General features: G+C 36.7%; 1 protein-coding gene across 11 annotated transcripts in view; it reads left to right on the top strand.

Moving 5' to 3' along the window:
• Window positions 1–22,565, top strand: part of RASSF6 (Ras association domain family member 6) — a 60,738-nt gene that overhangs the window by 17,981 nt on the left and 20,192 nt on the right. For all 11 annotated transcript variants that reach the window (XM_081046295.1, XM_081046298.1, XM_081046299.1 and 8 more), the window contains 2 exons: window positions 13,815–13,893; window positions 17,881–18,020. In XM_081046295.1, the coding sequence (XP_080902421.1) occupies window positions 13,815–13,893; window positions 17,881–18,020 (219 nt within the window). The remainder of the gene's footprint in view (window positions 1–13,814; window positions 13,894–17,880; window positions 18,021–22,565) is intronic.

Genomic DNA, 22,565 nt, shown 5'->3' with positions numbered 1-22,565 from the left:
TACCCACCTGGCCTTATATTACAAATATTTTCACTTACCATTAAAAAATGGTTCTAAAGATGATTTTAATGACATTGTAGCATTCAATGATATAGAAATGCCAAAATATAATCATTTCTTTAATTTTGACCCTCAAGACGGCTCCAATTTTTTGAATACACAAACGCTAGTTCATAAAAGTGGAATTACTGGATCAAAGAGCACAAATAAGTCTAATGGCATTGCTACAAATTAACTTTCTAAAGATGTTTGATGAGTTTCCCTCTCGCCAACAGCTGAAGTCTCCTGGCTTACCTTTATCATCTCATAATAGATGCTTGATTTCCTGAGGTAGAATGCACATCCTTTGAGGGTAAGACCTAAGCATCTTTTGCATCCTATTTCCCAAGGTGGGATACCTGGATGACTTTGGTACATGAGATGATTTTAGATGAAACATAGACGATTGTTTCTTATTTGGACACTGATGGAAAATATTAGAAAAATATAACTAGCACATGAAATTTTTAATTTTACAAACATATTGCACTCGTGACAAATAAAAAACTTACTTAAAAGAGGAGCCAATTAGAAAAATATTGACAACAGATGATAGTTGAAGTTGGCCAAAATCATGAAAACAATACATGAATAATTAGTTTCAATAGCATGGCCATAGTTCTCAGCCAGAATGTATTAATCACTTTCCTACAAAATAGCCTTAAAGTTAGCACTCTATAATGTTTTTTTTTACCTCTGAAAATAGTTTTCATGAATACTTTCTATTAATCAGTAACATAAGAGGAGAAAGAAAACTACCCAAATTTGATAACCTATATGCCTTCCCATTTTATAATTGGCCTGAAGTAAAATATGTCACAATGAAGCCACATATTTGGGGGAAGATATTTCCAAAGAAGGATCTGTGATTCTAGTGACCCTTATTTTGTGTCATATTTTTAATTGACTGAATTGAGGACTTACAGTTTATGTTCTATAACCCAGAGCCTCTTTCAAGCCCTAATTAATTGGAACTCCAAATGGTAAAGTAAAATATTTTAGCATTTATACCAACATCTGACTTGATAATAGCATTTCTTAAAACATGGTCCATGGGCACCTGTCCCAGTCAGATGCTTGTTAAAAATGCATACTCTGGGCTTCACCCCAGAACTAATTAGGTAATTCTGATGCATACTGAACTCTAAGAACCACTGCTCAGAGGGGGAATGGATTAAAGTTTTAAGTCTTCTGGCCACCTGAAATAAACAAAATTCCTGGAGCCCAGGGCAATATTTACAAAATAGTGGACAGAAATTATAATGATACCACTGACCACCTATGATATCCAACATGTCACAAATCTGGCAAACACTTCCATTCATTTATTCACTTAACAAGTAGTTTTTCTGCACTAGGCATTGCTCTAGTGAACAAGACAGAGTTACCAATTTATTAAGGGATTTTTATTTTTCTGCAAAGAAATACATGAAAATAATAAAATAAGAAAATAGAATCTGCTTAATGGAAATTTTGGTTTCAGCAAGTATCATGAGAACTATATACGAATAATAAAATAAAAGATCTTAATATTAAGCACAGTAATCAATATAACATGTATGTCTTACTACTGGATGAGAATTCTCTGAGTTTAGAAATGTCCTTGGGTGAAGGGTGTTGGTATAAATTAGCTTCATGCTCAAATGACTAAGGTTCCACTTGCTGTTTCATTGCCTGGGGTCATCACTACTCTATTGTTTCACACAGTAAATATTCTACGGGAGCTGAGCTTTTTTCTTTTCTTTTTTTTTCTTTTCTTTTTTCCATATAGTTGCTTTCATTTCAGGTCCTAAAACCAGGGCACTTTAGAGGTGAGTAAATGCCAACTTTGTGCTTGAACACAATTCAAACCCAGCTTTAGAAATGCGGATGAGATTTCACTCTCAGAAACTGTTAGACTTTTTCTCCTACTTAGGGACCTGATGCAAACCCTTGCAGGCTGACACTCTTTTAACAGCAGCCCACAAGGCGTGTGTGCATTCCTGTCCTTAGTAAATAAGTTTAATTAGCATGATGTAATGCTTTTTAGCAGAGAGTGCATTATTCCAAACAGTTTCTTTTCCAAGGGTGTTGGCCAGCACCCTTTGCTGAAACAAAGGAACCAGCACCTGCACCTCTGAGCACAAATCCAGCACAAAGAGCCAGTGTTCAGAGCTTGCTTCTACCTGGCCGGTAGAGCCAGAGGGCAATGTTTGCCCAGGTTCATGGCCAGGGTCTTCTGTTGAGCAAAGGAACTGGAGCGAATACTGCGTGCCCCAACATGCCCTGCAGGTAGGTTTATAGAGGACACCGCTCTCCTGGAAGCTGCTGGAAGCTTGCCTTTAGTAAAGGATAAAGGAACCCTCTCTGACATATTTTTATGAGTCAGGATCCTAGAATCAGCCAGTGGTAAAATGTTTGAGGTATGGTTAGGACCATCTTTCCTAAGAATGAGAAAACTTTGTCTATGTGGGGATTGTTTTTAAGTTTATTTTAAAATTCCCATTATTCATGTTTGATGACAGTGAAAATAAAAGAAATTTTCATTATGAGAAATTGGATATCACATCTATTTCTAGGTCACCAGAGGTCAATAATTTACCTTCTAAATATGTGAAAAAAGGTCATTTATTAATCTTTCTTTATATCAGATAGTTTTCAATGAGCACATATTGTCAACGGTCATTAAGCATATCGATGACTGTTATTCCCAATGTATTTACTACACATTTACCTATTTTATCATTTCAGTATGCTAAAAAACAATATTATCTGCCAAGATCCACCAAACATATTTCAATAGAAAGTCTGATTAAGTCAAAATTCAAATACTCTAGAAATATATTCACTTATAGAGTTTACTTGAATGTCTGGATATGTTAACTAAAAATAGGTCAGGATTTAATTTTATTCCCTAAGCAAATCATTAGTGAGAGCAGACTACGTGCCAGGGGCTGTACTAGAAGCTGTGGTGTGTAATTTTTGAACCAAAATATACAAGAGCAGCTTCAAGCTGCCGCTCTCCATTTTGAACCTTCATATCAATCACCTGCAGAGCTTGTTAAACTAAAGATTGCTGGATTCCATTCCCAGAGTTTCTGATCAGAAGGTCTAGGTAGGAGTGAGCGTTTGGATGTCTAATAGATGCTACTGGCCTAGGAATCACACTTTGAGAACCACAGGTCTAAAGGCCTGATAACAAACTGAAGTAAGTGTTCAGAAGGAAAGGGACCCAGTTTTCGGACAGAATAAGGATGTAGCCTAAGCAGGGGGTTCTAAAGACCTGAGCAAAGAGGGAGCTGACAAGTTTAAGGGGGTGAACAGGAGAGCGTTCCTGACACAGTGAGCCAGCGCACAGTCCTTATGGCCAGAGGGAGCACAGAGCTCCAGCAAGTGAAAGATCCCCAGTGTGGCGGAGGTGCAGGATACAGGGAAGAGCATCTCCTGAAAGGAGGCGAAAGAGGGAGAAAGACCCAGCAGGGCTTTACCTCCTGTGATAAGGATTAGGGGTTTTATCCCAAGAGCAACAGGAAAGAGTTTAAGGACATTAAGCAAAGCAGATGATATGTTCTATGTACTCTATAGAGGGTAGAGAATTAGATGGAGGATGTCCCTAAGAGAACCCGGGAGGTTGCTTAATATGTGTATTTCAAATGTAAGGAGAAGCTGTGGTAAGTCATGGCAACATGACAGAAGAGCAGGGGAAGAGCCTGTGTGTGGAGAAAGCTCCTGTCTAGCTCATACTCCTGTGGACGGCCCTGAAGATCACTGACCACCTGTTCAGACACTCCAGTAACAACCCCCGTGGTCCAAGAGGCTGAAAGGCGAAGCAGTAAAATAACTGAAAGACCTCATTAACAGAATAGATAGATCATTTCCCCATCTCAAAGGAACAAGGGGCATCAGACTGTGAAGTCAAAGCAGTCGTCCTGAACAAGCACAAAAGCCTCCAGCTGTTCAGACACACAGGGTGTTAGTTTACAACCAGCTTGCATCTGCTCCAATAATGACTGGTGTTGCGTGGCACAACTGTGTTTACTTTTCAATTGGCTTTTTAAAAAAAATCTATACGGCATGTATTTGAAAAACCTGAAATGAAAGTTTAACTCATGAAGAACGAGAAACAAGACCCCAGTCGAAGTGAGGCACCTGCCTCATGCCTCCATTCCCTCATTCCTATACGCAGTCCCACAGCAAATCCAATCAGCTCCACCTCCGAAACTCAGCCACTTCTCACCATCTAGTTCAAGCCATCGTTATCTCTTGCCTAGACAAACTGCAGTAGCCTCGACTTGGGATACCTGCTTCCATTCCATGTTCCCACAGTCCATTCTCTCACGGCAGCCTAAAGGTCTGTTCACAATGTAAGTCCCCGCATCTTGCTTGAGCCCTTCAAAAGTTCCTATTGCAGAATCCCTACCAAAAGGAGTCTCTAAGGCCCATCGTGAGCTTTACAACCTCACGTGAGCTTTACAACTTTACAACCTCATCTCGAACCACTTTTCCTTTTTTCTCTCCTTCCAACATGGCAGGCTTAGTCTTGTATACAGGATATGGCACTTACATCTCTGCCTGGAAGGCTCTCCTTGAATTTTTACGTTGCTGCTGCTCCTTCTTATTTATTGAGGTATCAGTTTAATATTTCAGGCCTCTTGATCACCCTTTCTAAAATGTCATCTTCAATGCACCGCATCACATGATCCTATTTTATTGTCCTCATGTAAAATAATACCTATGTAAAAATGAGTATATTTCTTTTTTTTTTTTTTTGAGTATATTTCTTTATTGGCTCTTTTGTATTCTTCTATCTTCCTACTCCAGAAAGTAAGTCCTATGACAGCAGGACCTCATTGCTTGAATACATTGCAGTATTCCAGAGTCTCTGATACTGTCTGTTACATAGTAATTCCTCAATAAATTTTGGTTATAAATAAGTGTGGGAGTAGCCAACCTCAAAGAATTAATTTGGGACCTGGGGAATCTTGGTTAAAATACAGATTCTGATATCTAACAAGATGTCACCCAGATGTTCAGACAATATTTGGATAGAAGAATATTCTTAAATTCTATGATAGGCAGAATAATGACCTCCCAAAAATGTCTACTTCCTAATTCCCTGAACCTGTGAATATTTTACATTACATGGCAAAAGGAAATTAAAGTTACAAATGGAATTAAAATCTCTAATTAGCTGAGATTAAAATAGGGAGATTATCCAGATGGGCCCACTCTTTTCCTTAAGGGTCTGAACTGTGGAAGGGGAGCTACTTGAAGAGTTAGTATGAGAGTTTTACTGGTAAGAATGACTCAATGGCAATGGCTGGCTTTGAAGATGGAAAACGGAGCCAGAAGCCAAGGAATGTGGGTAGGCTCTGTAAACTGGAGAAGGCCAGAAAATGCATTCTCCTCTAGAAACTTCAGAAGAAATACAGCCCTGCTGACCTTGATTATAGCCAGTAAGACCTGCCTTCTCACCTAAAGAACTGTAAACTAATATATTTGTGTTTTTTAAAGCCACTAAGTTTGTAGTAATTTTTTACAGCAGCAATAGGGAACAAACCTCCTCCACAGGAATGTCTGAAGAAACAGTGTTCTTTGGCCCCTGAGTTCAGTAATAGAGGGGGAGGAGTAGAAGTTTTAGTAGGCCAGTTATATGTAACTATTACAGTTTTCATTGGAATGACCACCTATTTCAACCTGCAATCTGGCAGTAGAAAGGGTTCCCTTCCCCTAAGAAAATAATATCACATTGATTTTCAGCACCCTGAGATCTAAAAGAACGGATCTTAAAGTGTGGTCCCTGGAGTAGCAGCATCAGAATTACCTGGAAACATGTTAGAATAGCAAATTCTCAGGACCTACCCAGCCTTAGTCGATCAGAAACTATAGGGGTGGGACTCATAATCTGTATTTCAATAAGCCCTTCAGGTAATTCTGATGCTCACTCCAGTTTCAGAGCCACTGTTCTAAGATAAGCATATGTACCACTGCGTTTCATGTTGTCCACACATACAGGGGCACATGATTTTTCTGTAGCTTTCAAGCACTATTTCCTCGGACACTAAATATTTATCTGTTCTCTCCAAAACAATTGGCTACAGCAAGACGCAGATTATTTCATCAAAGTGGAGGCAGTTTCAAGTCCCTACTTCGGACTGAATAGAAATATAAAAATCGGTGCTGAATTGAAAGTAGGGTTAGGGCTGTGAACCAGAGACCGTACTTCTCTGGGTTTCTGGCCAGAGAAGGAGATTATAGAGCATGCACTCCCCTCATTCTTCCTTCCCTGTTAACAAACTGCTTGGTCTGCTCCTAGGAAGTCAACTGCATGTGATAACGGAAACCAAGGTCTGACGTGGAAGCAGCTCACTGTAGCCGCCAATTGGAATAATAGTAATAGGTTGTGAATTTTTAAAAAACCTTTTTCGTGAAAGTATTTAGAAGCCAGACCATAGAGGGAATGGCAATAGACAAGTGTCTTCCCTCTTCTAAGGTTGTTGGAAAACATGCTAGTGTATTAAAATGTCAAATACTGACATATACCCTTATAAAGGGATTCTCTTAATGCCGGGGTATCAGATCGAGAACACATTCCTATTTTCTTCAGAAACACTAGTGCTTTAATAAATGATGCAGTCTTCTTTTGCCTCTCCCTTTTTATCCCCTCTTCCGTGTCTTATCAACATCTAGTGACAGTGTTCTGAGTAGTTAGTCTTTCCCTTAAACAGTGGAGTTTTTATAATCAAGAAAACATTTTGGGTGTTTTCTTTGTTTTGTATCTACTGAGTATCCATCACTTCAAGTTTCTTCTTAATATTGTGAAATTATTCTTCAATCTTCAATCCTTTTGCTCTTATCTGAGTTCTAGGAGTTGAAAATAGGAGAAAAGCTGAAAGTTCTACCCACTAATGTCTCCAGGGCCATATTTTATGGGGGTAATCTTGACAAGATGAATGGCCCAGAAAATATGAATGTTACAATGGCCAAAAGCAACCAGAGTGTAGCTATGCAGTGGAGGTTATATTATCGATTAGATTTCCAATGGAGTTCATGAAACTCCCAGATCCTTTTTATTATTGGTAGGCAGCACTAAAGAGGGAGTCTTAGCATAGACAGATTTGGAAATACAAAACAAAAAAATCTCAGGCACTGTCATCCCCGTCAACAGCACTATTGATGATACTTTGGCAGAGTTGCTAGAAATGTTAGAAACCCTTTTCAAAACGGGTAGCCTCTTCAAAGGAAGTCAGGAAGAGTTAGACAAATCTGGAGCTCCCTGATCATTTAGGGTTTGCATTTTTACTTCAATCAAGATAGTCTTCCTCTTCCCAATTTGTCAGTTTTTAAACTGTGGAACTCAATCCCGTCATTTTGCAATGGAAATGTGATGAACCTACTTTGTTAGCTGGGGCAGGCCTCCATGAAAATGTTGAAAGTCACTCTTTCCTCACCATTTGAGCCAGGAAATGAGGCCATAGGCAAAAACGACCTAAGGCTGTGGCCACTTCTGGAAGAGGGTCTGCAGAAATTTGCGATTTTCATTCCAGGATTCAAGTTGACAGTAATGAAGGATAAAGTGGAGTAAGAGAATTCTGTTACTGATTGCAGACCTCAGGAATATGGAATGATATTTTGTCTTAGCAAATGATAAGGCTCTACTTATTCTCTATTCTCATATTTCCTGGTTCCACCTCTTCTAGAACATTCAGGGGTTTATGTTTTCATGAAAGTACAATTATGAAAATATTATAAATGTATTATGCACTTATTATATAGAATTGGGAAGTATACAGAACTGTGACACAAAATGAAAAATCACAACCTTAATTCCCAGCAATGATCCATTTGTTTCCTTTACATGTTTAATTCATAGTTACTTTATTAAAACATCACATTAAGTTTTAAAATGTTTTTCAAACCTAATATAAAATTATTAATCTTTTGCTAAAATTTAATATTATGAACAAAATCAGTGTGGGGGTGTCGGAGGGGTGGGGGTAGGACTAAATGTATAAGAGCAAGTTAGCATTTTTATTCTGCCTCAATTTTTCACCTCTTTGAAGAGACTCTTTCACATGTTTTAGGTACCTGCTCTTAAACAGGGCAACACACAGAGCGGAATGTTGTTTGTAATGCTGCAGTCACAATGCAGTTCGGTGGCTGCTTGATTTGGAGCCTGAACATTTTTTAGCAAGTCTCCGAGAGACAGAAGTAACACATAGTCAGGAAGCAGAGCCATAGCCTTTCGTGGCTATGTCTTGTGGTATTTTCCTCTGACATGTATTTTGTGTTATGTGGCAGTCTTTGAAGTTTGTGTTGGGTTACAGCATACAACAATATTTCTGGTTTGCCTTTAGTGAATCCAAATTGTAAGAATCACTTAGTAAAGAGTAGGACAGCGTTTTTTGGTTTCCAGGAAAGGGATCGGATATCTACTTAATTATGCCATAAATCATTACTAAAACAAGAAAGAATTCTTATTACAACTGATATTTGACATCCATTCAATCTATGGATGCAGGGCATAACTCACTTCCACCTATCATACTGTCCAATGTGCACACATATTACAGTTTTATAAAATCAAATAAAGATTGTTTCTTCCAGCCAGCCAAATGCACAGCATGATAAGATTGAGGAACTCATTTCTTGCTAAGTCTGTTATTTATGGCAAACATCAGAATGTGGGTAATTCCCATCTGCTGAGCAGCTGCAATTCAGACCATAAAGTGCAAAGTACACCTAAGCATTTTACAGTTAACACTGGATCTACTATTACTCATTGAAAGCGAGCTGGGAGCCTTAAAGGAACAGGAGCCTTGGGCTCTCCGCTGCACCCTTCCCCTATATCTGTCACCCCCGTGTTAAGTCTCTTGCTGGAAACCATTCTTCCAGGAGCTGTAATGAATAATTCTGGGTGTCTATCAGGATCCTCTTTCTGCACTGCCACTGCACGGTGCCAGCTTCTGTCCTGGGGAAAGTTATGATTCTGTGTTCATGTAGTTAGAAGTCTAGTTTATATAGAACTTTGCCATTCCTTAGTTTTGTAAACTATCCAGATTATAGATTGTGTGATGATGTTTTCTAAAAAATCCAGCTCTTAGAGAATCAATTTCTTATGTGTTACACATAAAATGTACAGGCTGTTTCAGCCTTTTTTCTACTTCATGGGCACCCCTGTGGCTTCTAGACATCATAGATTTGTAAACTGAGAAGATTAGGCATGGAATCCATTTCTTATCCCCCTGTTTATAGCTTTGTTAGGGCAATTGAACAGTTGGTAAGCAGTCTGGTGTTGGCTGGGTTGGAAACTCTTTGGCTGAAAGGGAAGAGTGCGCAGATGCTCTTTTCCCCTTTATGGGGGATGGGGGGATGGTGGGGTGGTGGACAGGTCCATGTGTAACATTTAAATGGACCCTAAAAATCTGTTACAATTACCATTGACAAGTTGATGTATATTAAATCAGTGTCCTTTTTCCTGACTAGGGACTGCCCAAAAAAAACACTTTAGTGATTACATTTGGATCTCCTAAACCATATAATCCTAATGCTTATTTTTGGTCACTTCTAGATGTTAGATCCTTCAATATATGTGAGACGTTTGATCATTCTTCCATGGAATATAGCCTTACTCATGCAACTCTGTTCCAATACTGTTGCAATGGTCCCACTCATCTTGCTGCATCTTGTCCTGTCCTGCAATCTTTTTCCATAAACTCCCTAGTGGCCCTTACCATCATCATGTCTTTCTCTCTCTTTTTTTTAATTAATTGAATTTATTGGGGTGACAATGGTTAGTAAAGTTACATAGGTTTCAAGTATCCAATTCTGTAATACATCATCTATATATCACATCGTGTGCTCATCACCCAGATTCAGCTCTCCTTCTATCACCATATATTTGACACCCTTTACCCTCTTCTACCAGCCATCATGTCTTTCTCTTGCCTAGAACCTTTAGTAACTGCCCATTGCTTGCAGCGTGAATTCTAAACTTCTCAAAATGGTTCATTAGTTTCCCGTCTATTTTTTCAGCTCATTGCTCACTCCCCTCCATTTTATATGTTGTATTCTTAGAATCCCAATTCTTTGACCTTTCTCCACAAAAACTGTAGAAAGAGCTACATGTCCTGTCAATGTTTTCTTTGCCTGGTAAACACCTCATACCCTTCTTGCTTAATTCTTACCCTCCAAAGCTTGCTATAGGAAACATCTATTCCTCAAAGCTCTCACACACCCTCATAATATGACTGAGGCCTCTTGATTATGCTCACACAGCAAATGTATGAATGAATGACCATTAGTACAGGTCTTCTGTTAGAGGACATGATTTAAATCAGTCAGCAGATGATCAATTTGACAGTAATGCTTCAGCTCCCTGGGCCGCTGATACCAGCAAGTCAAGTTAGAACGTCACAGGCTACATTTTCTTCCCAATGTTCTTTCATCAGGTGCATAAACAAATCATCTTCAAAAGTTCCTCTGGTAAGGTACATGAAATTAAAATGTGATGATGTTTTAATATTTGGAATGCATTTACCATTACTATAATTGTTTACCAAACTTCTTTTTTTGTTGTTGTTTTTTAAATTTTTTCATTATGTTTTTTACTTATAGTTGACGTACAATATTATATTAGTTGCCAGCATATAACATAGTGCTAAGACATTTATATAACTTACAAAATGATCACCCTGACTAGTCTAGTACCCACTTGACACGTACATAGTTATTACCATATTATTGACAATAAGTAAAAAAATTAAAAAATTAATGAAAAAATATTCTCTATGCTGTACTGTACATCCCCATGCCAATTTGTTGTCCACCTAGCTTCTGAATTGTCTTTATTTATTCCTCACTTTATTGCACAATTAACTTCCTAATATTATCTCAACATTATTTTAATGAGCTCTACTGTTCTTCATACTACAGTATCTTTCAAAGTGCCATTAATAGTCAGAAAGATCCTGCCTATAGTGAAAACACTATGGAAGACTTCTGTGGTATTCAGTTATGATGTGTTACACATGGTTGATAGGTTGGCTGACTTTCTCTAGAAAGGACCAGATAATACATATTTTAGGCTTTGTGGGCCATATGGCTTATGTCACAGCTACTCAATTCTGTAGTTATAGCTGGAAAGCAGCCATAGACAATAAGCAAACAAATTAGTGTGGCTATATTCCAATAAAACTTTATTTACAAAAAACAGATGGCCCAGGATCACAGTTTGGCAACTCCCTTGGTCATTTGGAGGCTTATTTCTGTGGAAGAAAATTTAGCCAAGTTTTGTTCAGCTACAGAAATATTTTTCAAGTAGCTGGTTCCCAGGGAATAAACTTTCTAATTATATATGGTCCTGAGGTAAATACTTTGAAGGATACTTGTACCACACCTTATAGTGCAGTTTTATCAGAAACAGAACCTGAGGGAATAAGATTATGTAAAACTTCATTTGCTTTAATAACAACTCTCACAGATCAGCATATCAGGAGCTGTATCCCAGATGAACCAGAAATTTCAGTATGATGTCCTGGCATTCAACAAATGAGAGCAATAAAAGTGTTTATGCTCTTTACAGGTACTATAATTTTAAAGGAATATCCCACAGCTATGACTCCAAGGGAACAAGATCAGTGTGCCCAATGATACTTAGAACATAAATATTCATTAACACTAAAATTCTAAAGTAACCCAGTTGCAGAATGGAACAAAAGCATACAGGAATTCTGTATAATTTTTGTATGTGGTGATTATGTGGAGTGTATTGATCCTTGAAAATATACACATGAAAAATTACAAGTGAGAAAAGTCAAATGGAAAAAACATATTTACAGGATCTCAAACATGTAAATATTAATATGCATTAATTCTACCGTTCAGTATTCAATAAGTATTTATTGAATAAGAGCCTACTATGAGCAGGTCTCTGCTCTAAACACTGGGAAGAAGATAGCAACTAATAAAATAAATAAAAATTCCTGCCCTCTTAGAGCCAGTAGCCTTAGGGGAGGAAGCCATATATTGAGGACTAAAGAGATTTTAGTGATTGATATATTTGGTAATTTAATATAATAAGATTTCTCCCCATAAAAAAAATGTATACACATTTTAAGAAAGGAAAAAACTGTGTTAAAATTGTAATACTCAATATATACCGATAACAAGAGATGAATACAAGTCACATTTGACTTCTGCAATTATGAAATAGTTACCATCAGTATAATTTTAATATAGTTTTTTCCTTTCTTAAAATATGTATACATTTTTTGGCACCCTCTGGGTGTGTGTGTTTGTGTGTGTGTGTGTGTGTATGTGTGTGTGTGTATACCTTAGGTAAAAAAAAAAAAAAAAAATATATATATATATATATATATAATATATATAATTATATATGATCCTGAGGTAAATTATATATATATATATATATATATATATATATATATATATATATATATATACATACATATATTCCTTTGTTTGATATGTTTTGTTTTGCTAGGAATAAAAATTTCTCTGATCACTTCATTTAACCACTATTTGTTGAGTTCTTCCTATGTGCCAGGTCCTCTTCTAGGCACATGGAATATAGTGTGAACAAAACACAGAAACACCTATTCTCATGGCACTACCGTCTAGTGGGAGAGACAGATTATAAGAGAATATAAAACTACATAATCTTAAAGTAAGAATATATAATACATAAGAACATATGATAAATGTTATAAGAATATTAGTGAAATATATACAAGGTTAGATGGTGACTAAGAGGTAAATGTAATAAGGAACGTGAGATATGAATGCTGAGAGAAGGCCAACTTCCAGATTGGGAGGTCAAGAAAGACTCCTTGAGAATATGACTTTTGAGTAAATATTTTTAAAAAATAAATGTGCTAACTGTGTGATAATATGGCGAAGAGCATTCTGGACAGAAGGATCAGCAAGTATAAAGACCCTGAGGTGAGCGTGTGCCTGGAGTGTTCCAGGTACGCCAAGGTGGCCAGTGGTTGGAGTACAGTGAGTGAAAGAGAGAGAAGTAGGAAACGAGATTAAAGGTGTACCAGACCACATCACATCTGGCCTTTGAAATCTTTGAAAGGATATTAACATTCATTCTAATAATATAAAGATATTGGAGAGTTTTGAACAAAAGAGAACTGTGATCAGGTGTGCATTAAAATAACTGAGAATAAACAATAGGTACAGGGAGGCTTTTAGGAGAATTTTGTAATAATCCAGGTGAGAGACAATAGTTTAGACCAACAGAGTAAGTAGGATAAGCATTTCCAACTATGGTGGCACAGAGGAAAGGATGAAGGTATGTCAGGAGACTCTGTTCCCCCTGCCAGAGCCCACCTACCACAAAGCGGAGAGAGATTCAGGAGCAGAAACCCTCCCTGAACCTTTGATCTATTTCCAGTGACGAGCACAACATAGGACACATTCTAGATGCTTAACTTAGGTTGGTTGAATATTGCAAAACAAAACAGGGATACGTAACCAAATTTCTATTTCCTGGCTGCCTCTTGCTACAGAATACTCTCTTCACAACTTTCGTCCTCAGTCATTTTCCCTTCTTTGGTTATTTACTTATGAATTAGCACCTTTAACATTTACTGATGTCTGAAGAAAGCTTCAGTTTTCAACGACCTACATTAAGTTAAAATGACAGAACAATAAAGATTCCATTGAATCATCTTTTCTATCTCATATCCTTATGGACTGAAAGCACTATGATTGCCTTTACCATTAAAGAGCCTAAGACTGATTGTAACTGTATTTTTTTTTTTTAGGGAAAAACTTAATATTTTATTGAAGACCTATAACATTTTTTATGGGAACCAGACAAATCTGCATATTGTATATGGACAGGTAAGTCCATCAGAGAAATGCAACATAGTTAATTCACAGAAAAATAATTCCATGAAGTACACAGGAGTCAGAATGAGTGGGAGTCCATAAGCCAGCCGCATAAATGGTCTCAGAGAAACAGATGAACCTTTAACTTTATCATGAGTTTTTTAAAAAGTGTATCCAAAATCCCAGTCCTGGAACACCTGTGACTTTCTAAGCATTTGGGAGCAGGGGAGGATAAGAAAGCATTTAAAAATAACTTCAATGATATACTTGCTTTCTACTTTAAAGACAGTGTGTTAATATCTTTTGAACAATTCCACTAGAAATTTTCTTACAAATGCACCAGGTTGTATTTAGAAGAATATTCATGTCAATACCATTTGTAATGGAAAACATCTGAAGATATCTTGAGTCTTTATCAAATGGAGATTATTTGAATAAATCATGACATATCTGTAACATAGTTCGATTTGCTTACTAAAATGAATGGATGTTAAAATGAACATGTACTATGTCATAGTAATAAAACATTTTAAAACTGTTAAATGCAACTGACAGGCTACTGTACACACTGGCCTCAGATCCTTCCTTCTTCCTTCCTTCCATTCTCCCTTCCTTCCTTTTTTCTTTCATTCCATCCTATCTTTTTCTTTCTTTCATTTGAATGCCTCATTCTCCATAGGTCTGTCCACTCAGTCTTGTATTCTAATAGAGCTCACTTCCCATCTTTACAATATCTTCCTGGTCCCAGGGAACATCAGAATTTTGTAACTTTCTGTTTTAAATCTTCAAATTTGATGGTACAGCATTGACTTTAGGCTACCATGATTTGGCTTAAATCTGCAGTTGGGACAAAAGGAAATTTACAAACTGTTTTGGCCTTTACTAGTGAACTTAAATGATTCAGTTCAATTGAGTATTTTAATTACCTTCCAAAATGTAATAATATACAAAAGAATAACTGATCCCTTTATTAAAAATGGACCAAATTTTAAATTATTTTAATATTGTCTTACATCTTAGATCTCTAATATGTGTAATTGTGAAAGTATAAAATTTAGGAAAAGATCAACACTTTAAAGAAATGATGATTTATATTTTAATTCATTAGTTTCCACAAAATCCACAATGTTGAGACATTTATTTTATTAAGGAAAGTGTTTGAATTTTGATGTTATGAACATATATAAGTTGAAGCATGTCCTTTCCAAATCTGTGAATCAGTCCTCAATTTGCAACATAAAAGTCATTTAATTTTTTAAATGAAGTCTCATCTTTTATAACTTTTAAAAATTATCTGAAGTAAAGTATACAGTGAGAATATCAGACTGTTTAGTCTTTGCCTCTTTACTCACTGGTCAATAAAGTAGAATCTGGTACTATCTGAATCTTCTGATTTACTGGCAATGATGGACACTGTAAAAGAGGAAGCCTATGGAGGATAACATGTAGCTTTCTTAACCTCTGATTAATTAAATAAGCAAATATTTATTGTCTAATAGGTACCACTCCCTATTCTATAAACTGGAGATACAGGAATGAAAGAATTAGACAGAATGTGCTACCTTTGTGTTGCTTACATTCTAGTAGATGGACAAGAAACAGAAGTAAAATGTATAGTATGTCAGATGGTAATCAGCAAAGCGAGGAAGCAGGCTCAGGAATCTAAGTGGGGTGGAGGAAGAGGAACATTTAACCAAAGACTCTGAAAGATGTAAGGGAGCAAACTTTGCAGAAGTCTATGGGACACACATTCTGGCAGAGACAGCAACCTGAATGAAAGTTCTGAGGCTGACTAGTGTAATGAGGTAGAGTGCTAAGTCAGTGTGGCAGAAACCTTATGAGAATGGGAGTTAGTAGACAGTAAAGCAAGAGAGATAACTGAGAAATGGAAGGCACAGAGTGTGTAGGGTCTTGCAAATCATTGCAAGGACTTTAGCTTGTACTTGGAATGAGATGGGAAGCCACTGTGGAATTTTGACTGGAACAGTGACATTATTTAAAAGGATTCATTTTAAAAAGGATCTCTCTAACCATTGGGAATATATGAAGGGACAAGAGAAGAATGAGGTAGATCAGAAAAAAACTATTACAATAACTCAGGCTAACAATGGCATGGACCAGAACCAAGGTAATGGATGTGGCAAATGTGGCCATGTTAGGGATTGTTTTTAAGGTGGAGCTAATAGGATTTGTTAATGCATTGGGTGTTGAGTATGAAAGAAAGACTAACAGTGACTGTAAAATTCTTGGCCTGAGCAACTGGAAGGAGGGTGGTGCTATTTACCAAGATGGAGAAGACTGGGAAAGGAAAATATTTATGGAAGCATTATCAAGAGTTAGTTAGAAACAAATTAAGTTTAATGTCAAGTAAATGGTTTGACAACTGCAGTTCAGCGGGGAGGTTTGGGCTGGAGATATAAAATTGGGAGCTTTTTGTTTAGGGATGGCACCTAAGGCTCCGTAAGATCACCAAGGATATTGGTGTAGATCCAGAAGAGAAGAGGTGTAAGAATTGGGACAATGAAATTAAATAAGTGTAAATAAACCTCCAGGGCTAATTATTTAGTTAATCTCTAAAGAAATGTTTTCTGAAATTAGAAAGTATTCTGATATTCCTTACATGACAAAACATAGTATTGTCTAATAATAGTTGGACTATTTCTTCTTGAAAGCAAGAATTAGATATCCTCAGAATAGCAGTTATTCTTTTGAATTTTTGATATAAGCAATTAAAGTATCACTAGACATGAAGGATGCTATACATCAATAATTGAAACGTAGTATCTGCATCATGTACTGACATTTCAAAGAGCAAATTACGTTTGGTTGTTAAAAACAACTGATTGATAACCTAACTTCTCAGTAATCTGAAATGTGATCTCAAAGGTGGTAGAAAAAGCAAAACTTTGTTTCAGGTGGCTCCAAAGCAGGTTTATCTGCCAAAGAAATAATAAACAATAACGCTCATTGAGCATGTATTAAATACCAGGTTCTAGGCATTAGGCACTACTATGATGCTCAATCTTTAGAAGAAGCAGCCCAGGTTTAAATGTGTTCAGTCACTTGTCCCAGGTCACACAGCTAGGAAGTAGCAGAGCCAGGGTTCAAAGACAGGTCTGTCTGATACCAGAGTCTGGAGTATTTATTACACTCTCAAATAAGAATTGAGTCATTTATGGTTTTTTAATAATTTATTATTCATAATAACAATAGTTATTGGATGGATGGAATAGGACTCTTCTTAGTTTCTATATTTTCCAAATTGCCTATAATGATAACACATTACTTTAATAACAGAAAGAGCTTTACATATGTGAGAGAAAAATACATTACAAAATAAGTTCTATGGGAATGTGCTTTGGTATTAATATTTACATCCACTGAATAAGTGTGCAATATATGTTTGCTAATTTTTCTTTGTTTTCATGGAGTTTCCTTCTTGTGTTATAATATTTCCAACTTAAAAGAAAGTATTCAAATGTTACTGATTTTTTTTAAGACTATAATTTCTGTTTTACATTTTACACTGTTTTTACATATATTATTTTACTCGTTCTGCATAATAACTTTGTGAGTTAAATTTTTGCTATGCAGAAATGTGGAAAGAGCCACTAAATCTCTCAGCAGCTGTTCTGATTTCTAACTTAGTACCGTCTTTAATTCTACTTTAAGTTTAACTTAAAGAGAATTAGAGAATTAAACTTCCACAACTGAAGAATCATAGAGTTCAGAAAGCATTTTTAGCATACTGTGCCTTCTGATGAGCTTGTCATTATCAATATGACTTCATTCATTAGAGCTGGTGTCAAAACTAAAAGAATATTTCAGAAATAGAATGAATTTATAGGTAAACTGAAAAGCCAAATAATCCTATCTAGGAATTTACTTTTTTATCTATTAAGATGTCTTACAGACGTAATTTCTACACCTTCAGTTAAAATATTTACTTTCTATAAATAATACAGAAACAATGTTTGAGATGGTTGGTTTTTTCTCTAGACTGAAGATGGAAAACCAATTGTTGAAGGAATGTTGGACATTTTCTGGGGAGTAAAACGGCCTATACAGCTGAAAATACAAGATGAGAAACAAATCCCTTCTTGTACTGTGTTGAAGTCACCAGATGTCTTTTCCAAAAGGTAATGAAGCTCTTTTGTGTTTTTAATTCTTTAGAAGATGATCTTCATATTTATTTTATTTGTATGCATGCTTAAAGATAGGAGCTCTATTAAATGCTTATATATAATCTCATTTAATCACCCAGCAACTATATGAAGTAGCTATGCAGAAACCAGAGCTATGAAAGTTTAGGTAATTCATGCAAAAACCGCAATTACTGTGTGCAGAACTGGACCAAACCTCAGATCAACAAGGTCCAGAGCCTGTGCTCTTGACCTTTCTGCTGTACTGCTTCTCTCTTGGAAGACTGCATTTCTTCTTTGGAAAAGACAAAATGTAAAGGCAAGATTTCAGTAGCCCTGGCCTGGTCATCAAAAATAAGGAGATAAAATTTGAATTTCTCTTCTAGGAACAAAGGGCTCTTCCTGCTTGCTGGAAACTTCATTATGTTCCACCTGATTGTCCTAATCCTGTTCAGCAGGTTACAGCAAAGTGTATTTGAACCTCAATAAATGTACAGAACAGTTCTCTGCGTGGGTGTTTGCAACTGTACCTTGAATATATAAGTTGACTGATTTTTCATTACCCTTTACAATTTTTAGAAAAACTAATAAATATTCCCAGAAGCAATCATATGCATTAATTTTTTTTCTGTTTTCATCCTCCCTCTCTCCCTTCTTCTCTTCCTTTTTGAATCCTTGTATTTCCAACTCATCTCCCTTTTATGTATACATAAAGGTTACCAAGGCTTCATTTCATCCATCCCCCCATCCATAACTAGGCTGGCTGGAGTTCTAGCAGAGGAGAGGATGGAGAGAGAGCTGCCAGGACCATTTCCGTAATCTGATCTTTGACCATAAGCAAGGAAAACCAGAAATCATTTTGAGGGAAGCTCTGCTTTTTCTTTGGAGAAAACATGGAAGCCCTGCTATGATTTTCACCTTGCCAATCTTTCTCAGACATGATGCTCCAGCAATTCTGAACATTTTGTAATTCTTTACACATCCCATGCAGCTTATTACTTTCCTGACCCTCTGCTTGGAAGTCTACCTGCTTCTCAACACCCATTTGCCTGACTCTCTTCTACCAGTCCTTTAAGATTCAAATCAGGTAACACATTCTCCAGAAAGCCTTTTCTGACCCCTCAGTTCTGTACTAGGTGCACTGACAACTTTTCTGTACCACTTTCAGAGCATGCCATTAATTGCATGTTTATGCACCTATCTCCTCTTCTAGCCTGCCAGCTCCTCAAGGGTAAGGAGCATGCCTTCTTCATCTTTACTATCCTAGTGCTCAGCAGTGTGTGTGGCACAAGAAGAGACACACAATACAGTATCAAATGAAGTCTATAGTATCTATAGAAGCCTGGTAGTTAAATTACCTCTGCTCTGTTGTACGAACTGTCTCTCCATCTACCACTTCTGACTAATCTCCCATCCAAACTAAGGATTGCCAATTGGCAAAGGGTCCAGGACTTATGGAAGAGTGGAAGTGAGACCACAGGCTTAGGCAGCTTGGTGATGCCCTGCGTCCCTCACCTTCCGGGACTAGAGATTTTAAATGAGAAGGAGCATCATTTAAAAGGAGAAATTACTCATGGGCCCTGCTTTTGGAAAACTGTATAAGATATGATTTGAAAAAATTATCTATCATTCTTGCTGTTACCTAAGGATTAATTTCAAAGTTCTCTGAGCCATCAGCTCCTTTTGATGCATTTTAATTATTTGATTCATGAAAACTTGATAAGTGTGGAACATAATGGGAAGATGTCAAGGAGATGTAGTAAGATGTTTGTATTCTCACATTAAGCCATTGTTATTTTGAATGGCTATCCCAAGATTTATTTTTTTATATTTCTTAAAGTCAAATTTAAGAAACTTGTTCCTAGAAATCTCGAACAAGGCAATAATGATGCCTCTTTGCATCATGTGTCACATTAATATCCTCACAAAGTACCTCCTACGGACTCCATTTGCATTTTTCATTGTTTATCGGAATATTGCTGTGAGTCAAACAGGAATTAGTTTCAAGTTGAGAAAGAATTCCCTAGAAAATGGTCTTTGTCCTTTACCATAGTAACAAGACTTAGGGGAGAATGTCGGAGGGCACTCTTGCAGTGTATCAGATCTTTCTGGTGGGTAAGAATTGTCAGAAAAAAAGATCCCATTCCTTTCTCTTACACACACACACACACAATATTAGATTCATTCATGATTAATTACTCAAGAATACTTTGTGGGAACCAGCTAGACATTCAGCAGGAAGGTACAGCATGATTTGGAATGGCTGACCGGGGCCTTTGATTTCCTAGTGGGGTGCAGTCACCTAAGGTTCTGGTCTTTGTTTCAATCCAGTCCCAGACACCCTCACTCTGGTCACCACCCCTAAGGTAGCATTGATTTAAATTCTGCCTCAAATGAAATCATGTAAAGAAATGGACTACTCCCTCACTGTAAAACGTTTCTCATATTCCCTTTCCCATACTGGGTTTCTATGGGCACAACTTACATATCTGTTCTCACAGGATCATAGATTTGATATCTCAGAGGGTAGATGTGGAGTAAAGGAAGTGGAAATTTTTACTCAGCTGCAAGAAGGGCTGCCATCTTGTGTCTTTCACTTCACCCTTTGAGAGAATCATCAGTTTGTCGTGCTAGTTTGTCTTAATTATCTTTGAAGTGAGTTACACTAAGTCAGCTTAATGGGAATGGTAGAAGCTCAAAAATAAATCAGTTTGATCTAGGATCATTTGTTATCCTTTATGGATTCAGTTCTATGTGCAGTACGTTGATCTCTCATACCTGGTCTAACTATTTTCTTTTGAAAATCTTTCATTTAAAAAAAACACCACAGCTTTATTGAGGTTATTTTTTGTGTGCCAGTTTTTATTTCTGTTTTTAATATCTTTTCAAAATCAGCTTTGGCATGTTTTGGACAAGTCGTGGCAGAATGAAATAAAGAGCAGAAACTGAACAGGTGTACATTTGAATAATATTAATAGTGTTTCTTCTTTCTTACAATATGGGTGGAGAAATGTCCTCATTCTATCTGTCTGTCAAATTTCTATCTTCTTTTTCTTCTGCAACTCATTAGAAAACCTCCCCACAGTTTAAATTTGCTAATGATATACATCCTGAAGCTTGGTCAGAATAATGCAAATAGTCTCGCACTTGGGCAAGTTAAACTATTTGATATTCTGTAAAGTTCTAACCAATTTTCTTTGGAACACTCTGGGTAACTGCCCTCAAGTTTAGTCATGTGCACAGTTGTATGCAGTGATACTTCAAATGACACAACAAAATTGGTGTAGTCTCCTAAGATAGGAGGAAGGAAAAAGGGCTAAACATTTCATATATTGAACCACATTGGTCTCCCTGTATTTGTGTGACACCCCTAAGCTGTAAGAAAGTGAGGACAGTACCAAGTCTTCCGGGGTTTCTAAGAATTTATAGTACATCGTTGCTCTGGCTGCTTAGGCATTCTCATCTCTCCCATATCAAATAGCATCAGGTTCCTTTGCCTTTTTAGTTTCTGTTTTTCTTTGGTATTCCGTCTTTCCCATCGTTGACCCTCTTTCTATATCCACCTCCTTTTGTTTATTAATCTTCTATATGTTGGGGATAATGGATAATTTCATCTACCCTAAGAAAAACTAGATCCTGAGTCAGGGCCTAAAAACTTCTCCTTTTAGTTAAACTTATTACTTATAGTTCTTGGACATTATGATATTTGTTTTGACTGGCTATATTCCAGATAGTAGAGTTTACTGGGAAATTAATTAACAAATATATTAGGATTGCCTTATCTCTTTCACAAGGCTATTGTGAGGCTCAAGTAATGTAAAAGTTTTAAAACGAATTAAAAATAATTCAAAGATGAAGAGAGAAAAGGATCACGGTTATTCATATTTACCACCACTAGTATTAACAAACATTTTTTTTGTTGCCACCAGAATTCATGCCACAAATTCCCTATGGGTGAATACTTTTTTGGTCATAAGGAAACAGACATTATGGAAGAGACTCTTAGTAGAACTAAGACTGTTCCTATCAGTAATAGTATCCATTAACCTAGAGATATCCCGGAATATCTTAGATCCCTAATAGTTCTTGGCCCATCATGAAGTGGATACAGATGATGGTGATTATTATGAGGATGACAGTGAAGATGAGAATGATCACGATAATTTTTAACACATACTGAGTGCTTACTATGCGTTGGGCACTGTTTTAAGAATTTTACACAAATTAACTCAGTTTTCTCAACAACCTCTTCCTAACTCACACTGTTATGGTCTCCATTGTAAGATAAGGATGTTAAGGCATAGAGAAGAAAAGTAACTTATCTAAGGCCAGATAAACATAATTAAGGTGAGTATTGGCCCAAGTGATAAAAATAAGCAGTTGCACAGTTTTATTTATTCTGGGCATTAGAATGCATTGAAAATTGTTAGTATCCTATATAAATTGTAATTTTCTAGAGAAGACATTTCTGTACACTTTCTTACGTTGTAAATTGCATTCTTCATAATAGTTAAGAGCCCTAAAGATAGGCACTCTATCTTA

Source organism: Rhinolophus hipposideros, assembly GCF_964194185.1.
Source record: "Rhinolophus hipposideros genome assembly, chromosome: 1".
In the NCBI taxonomy this organism is placed as follows: Eukaryota; Metazoa; Chordata; class Mammalia; order Chiroptera; family Rhinolophidae; genus Rhinolophus; species Rhinolophus hipposideros.
Note: the sequence above shows the minus strand (reverse complement) of the source record. Positions and strands in the feature narration are given on the sequence as shown.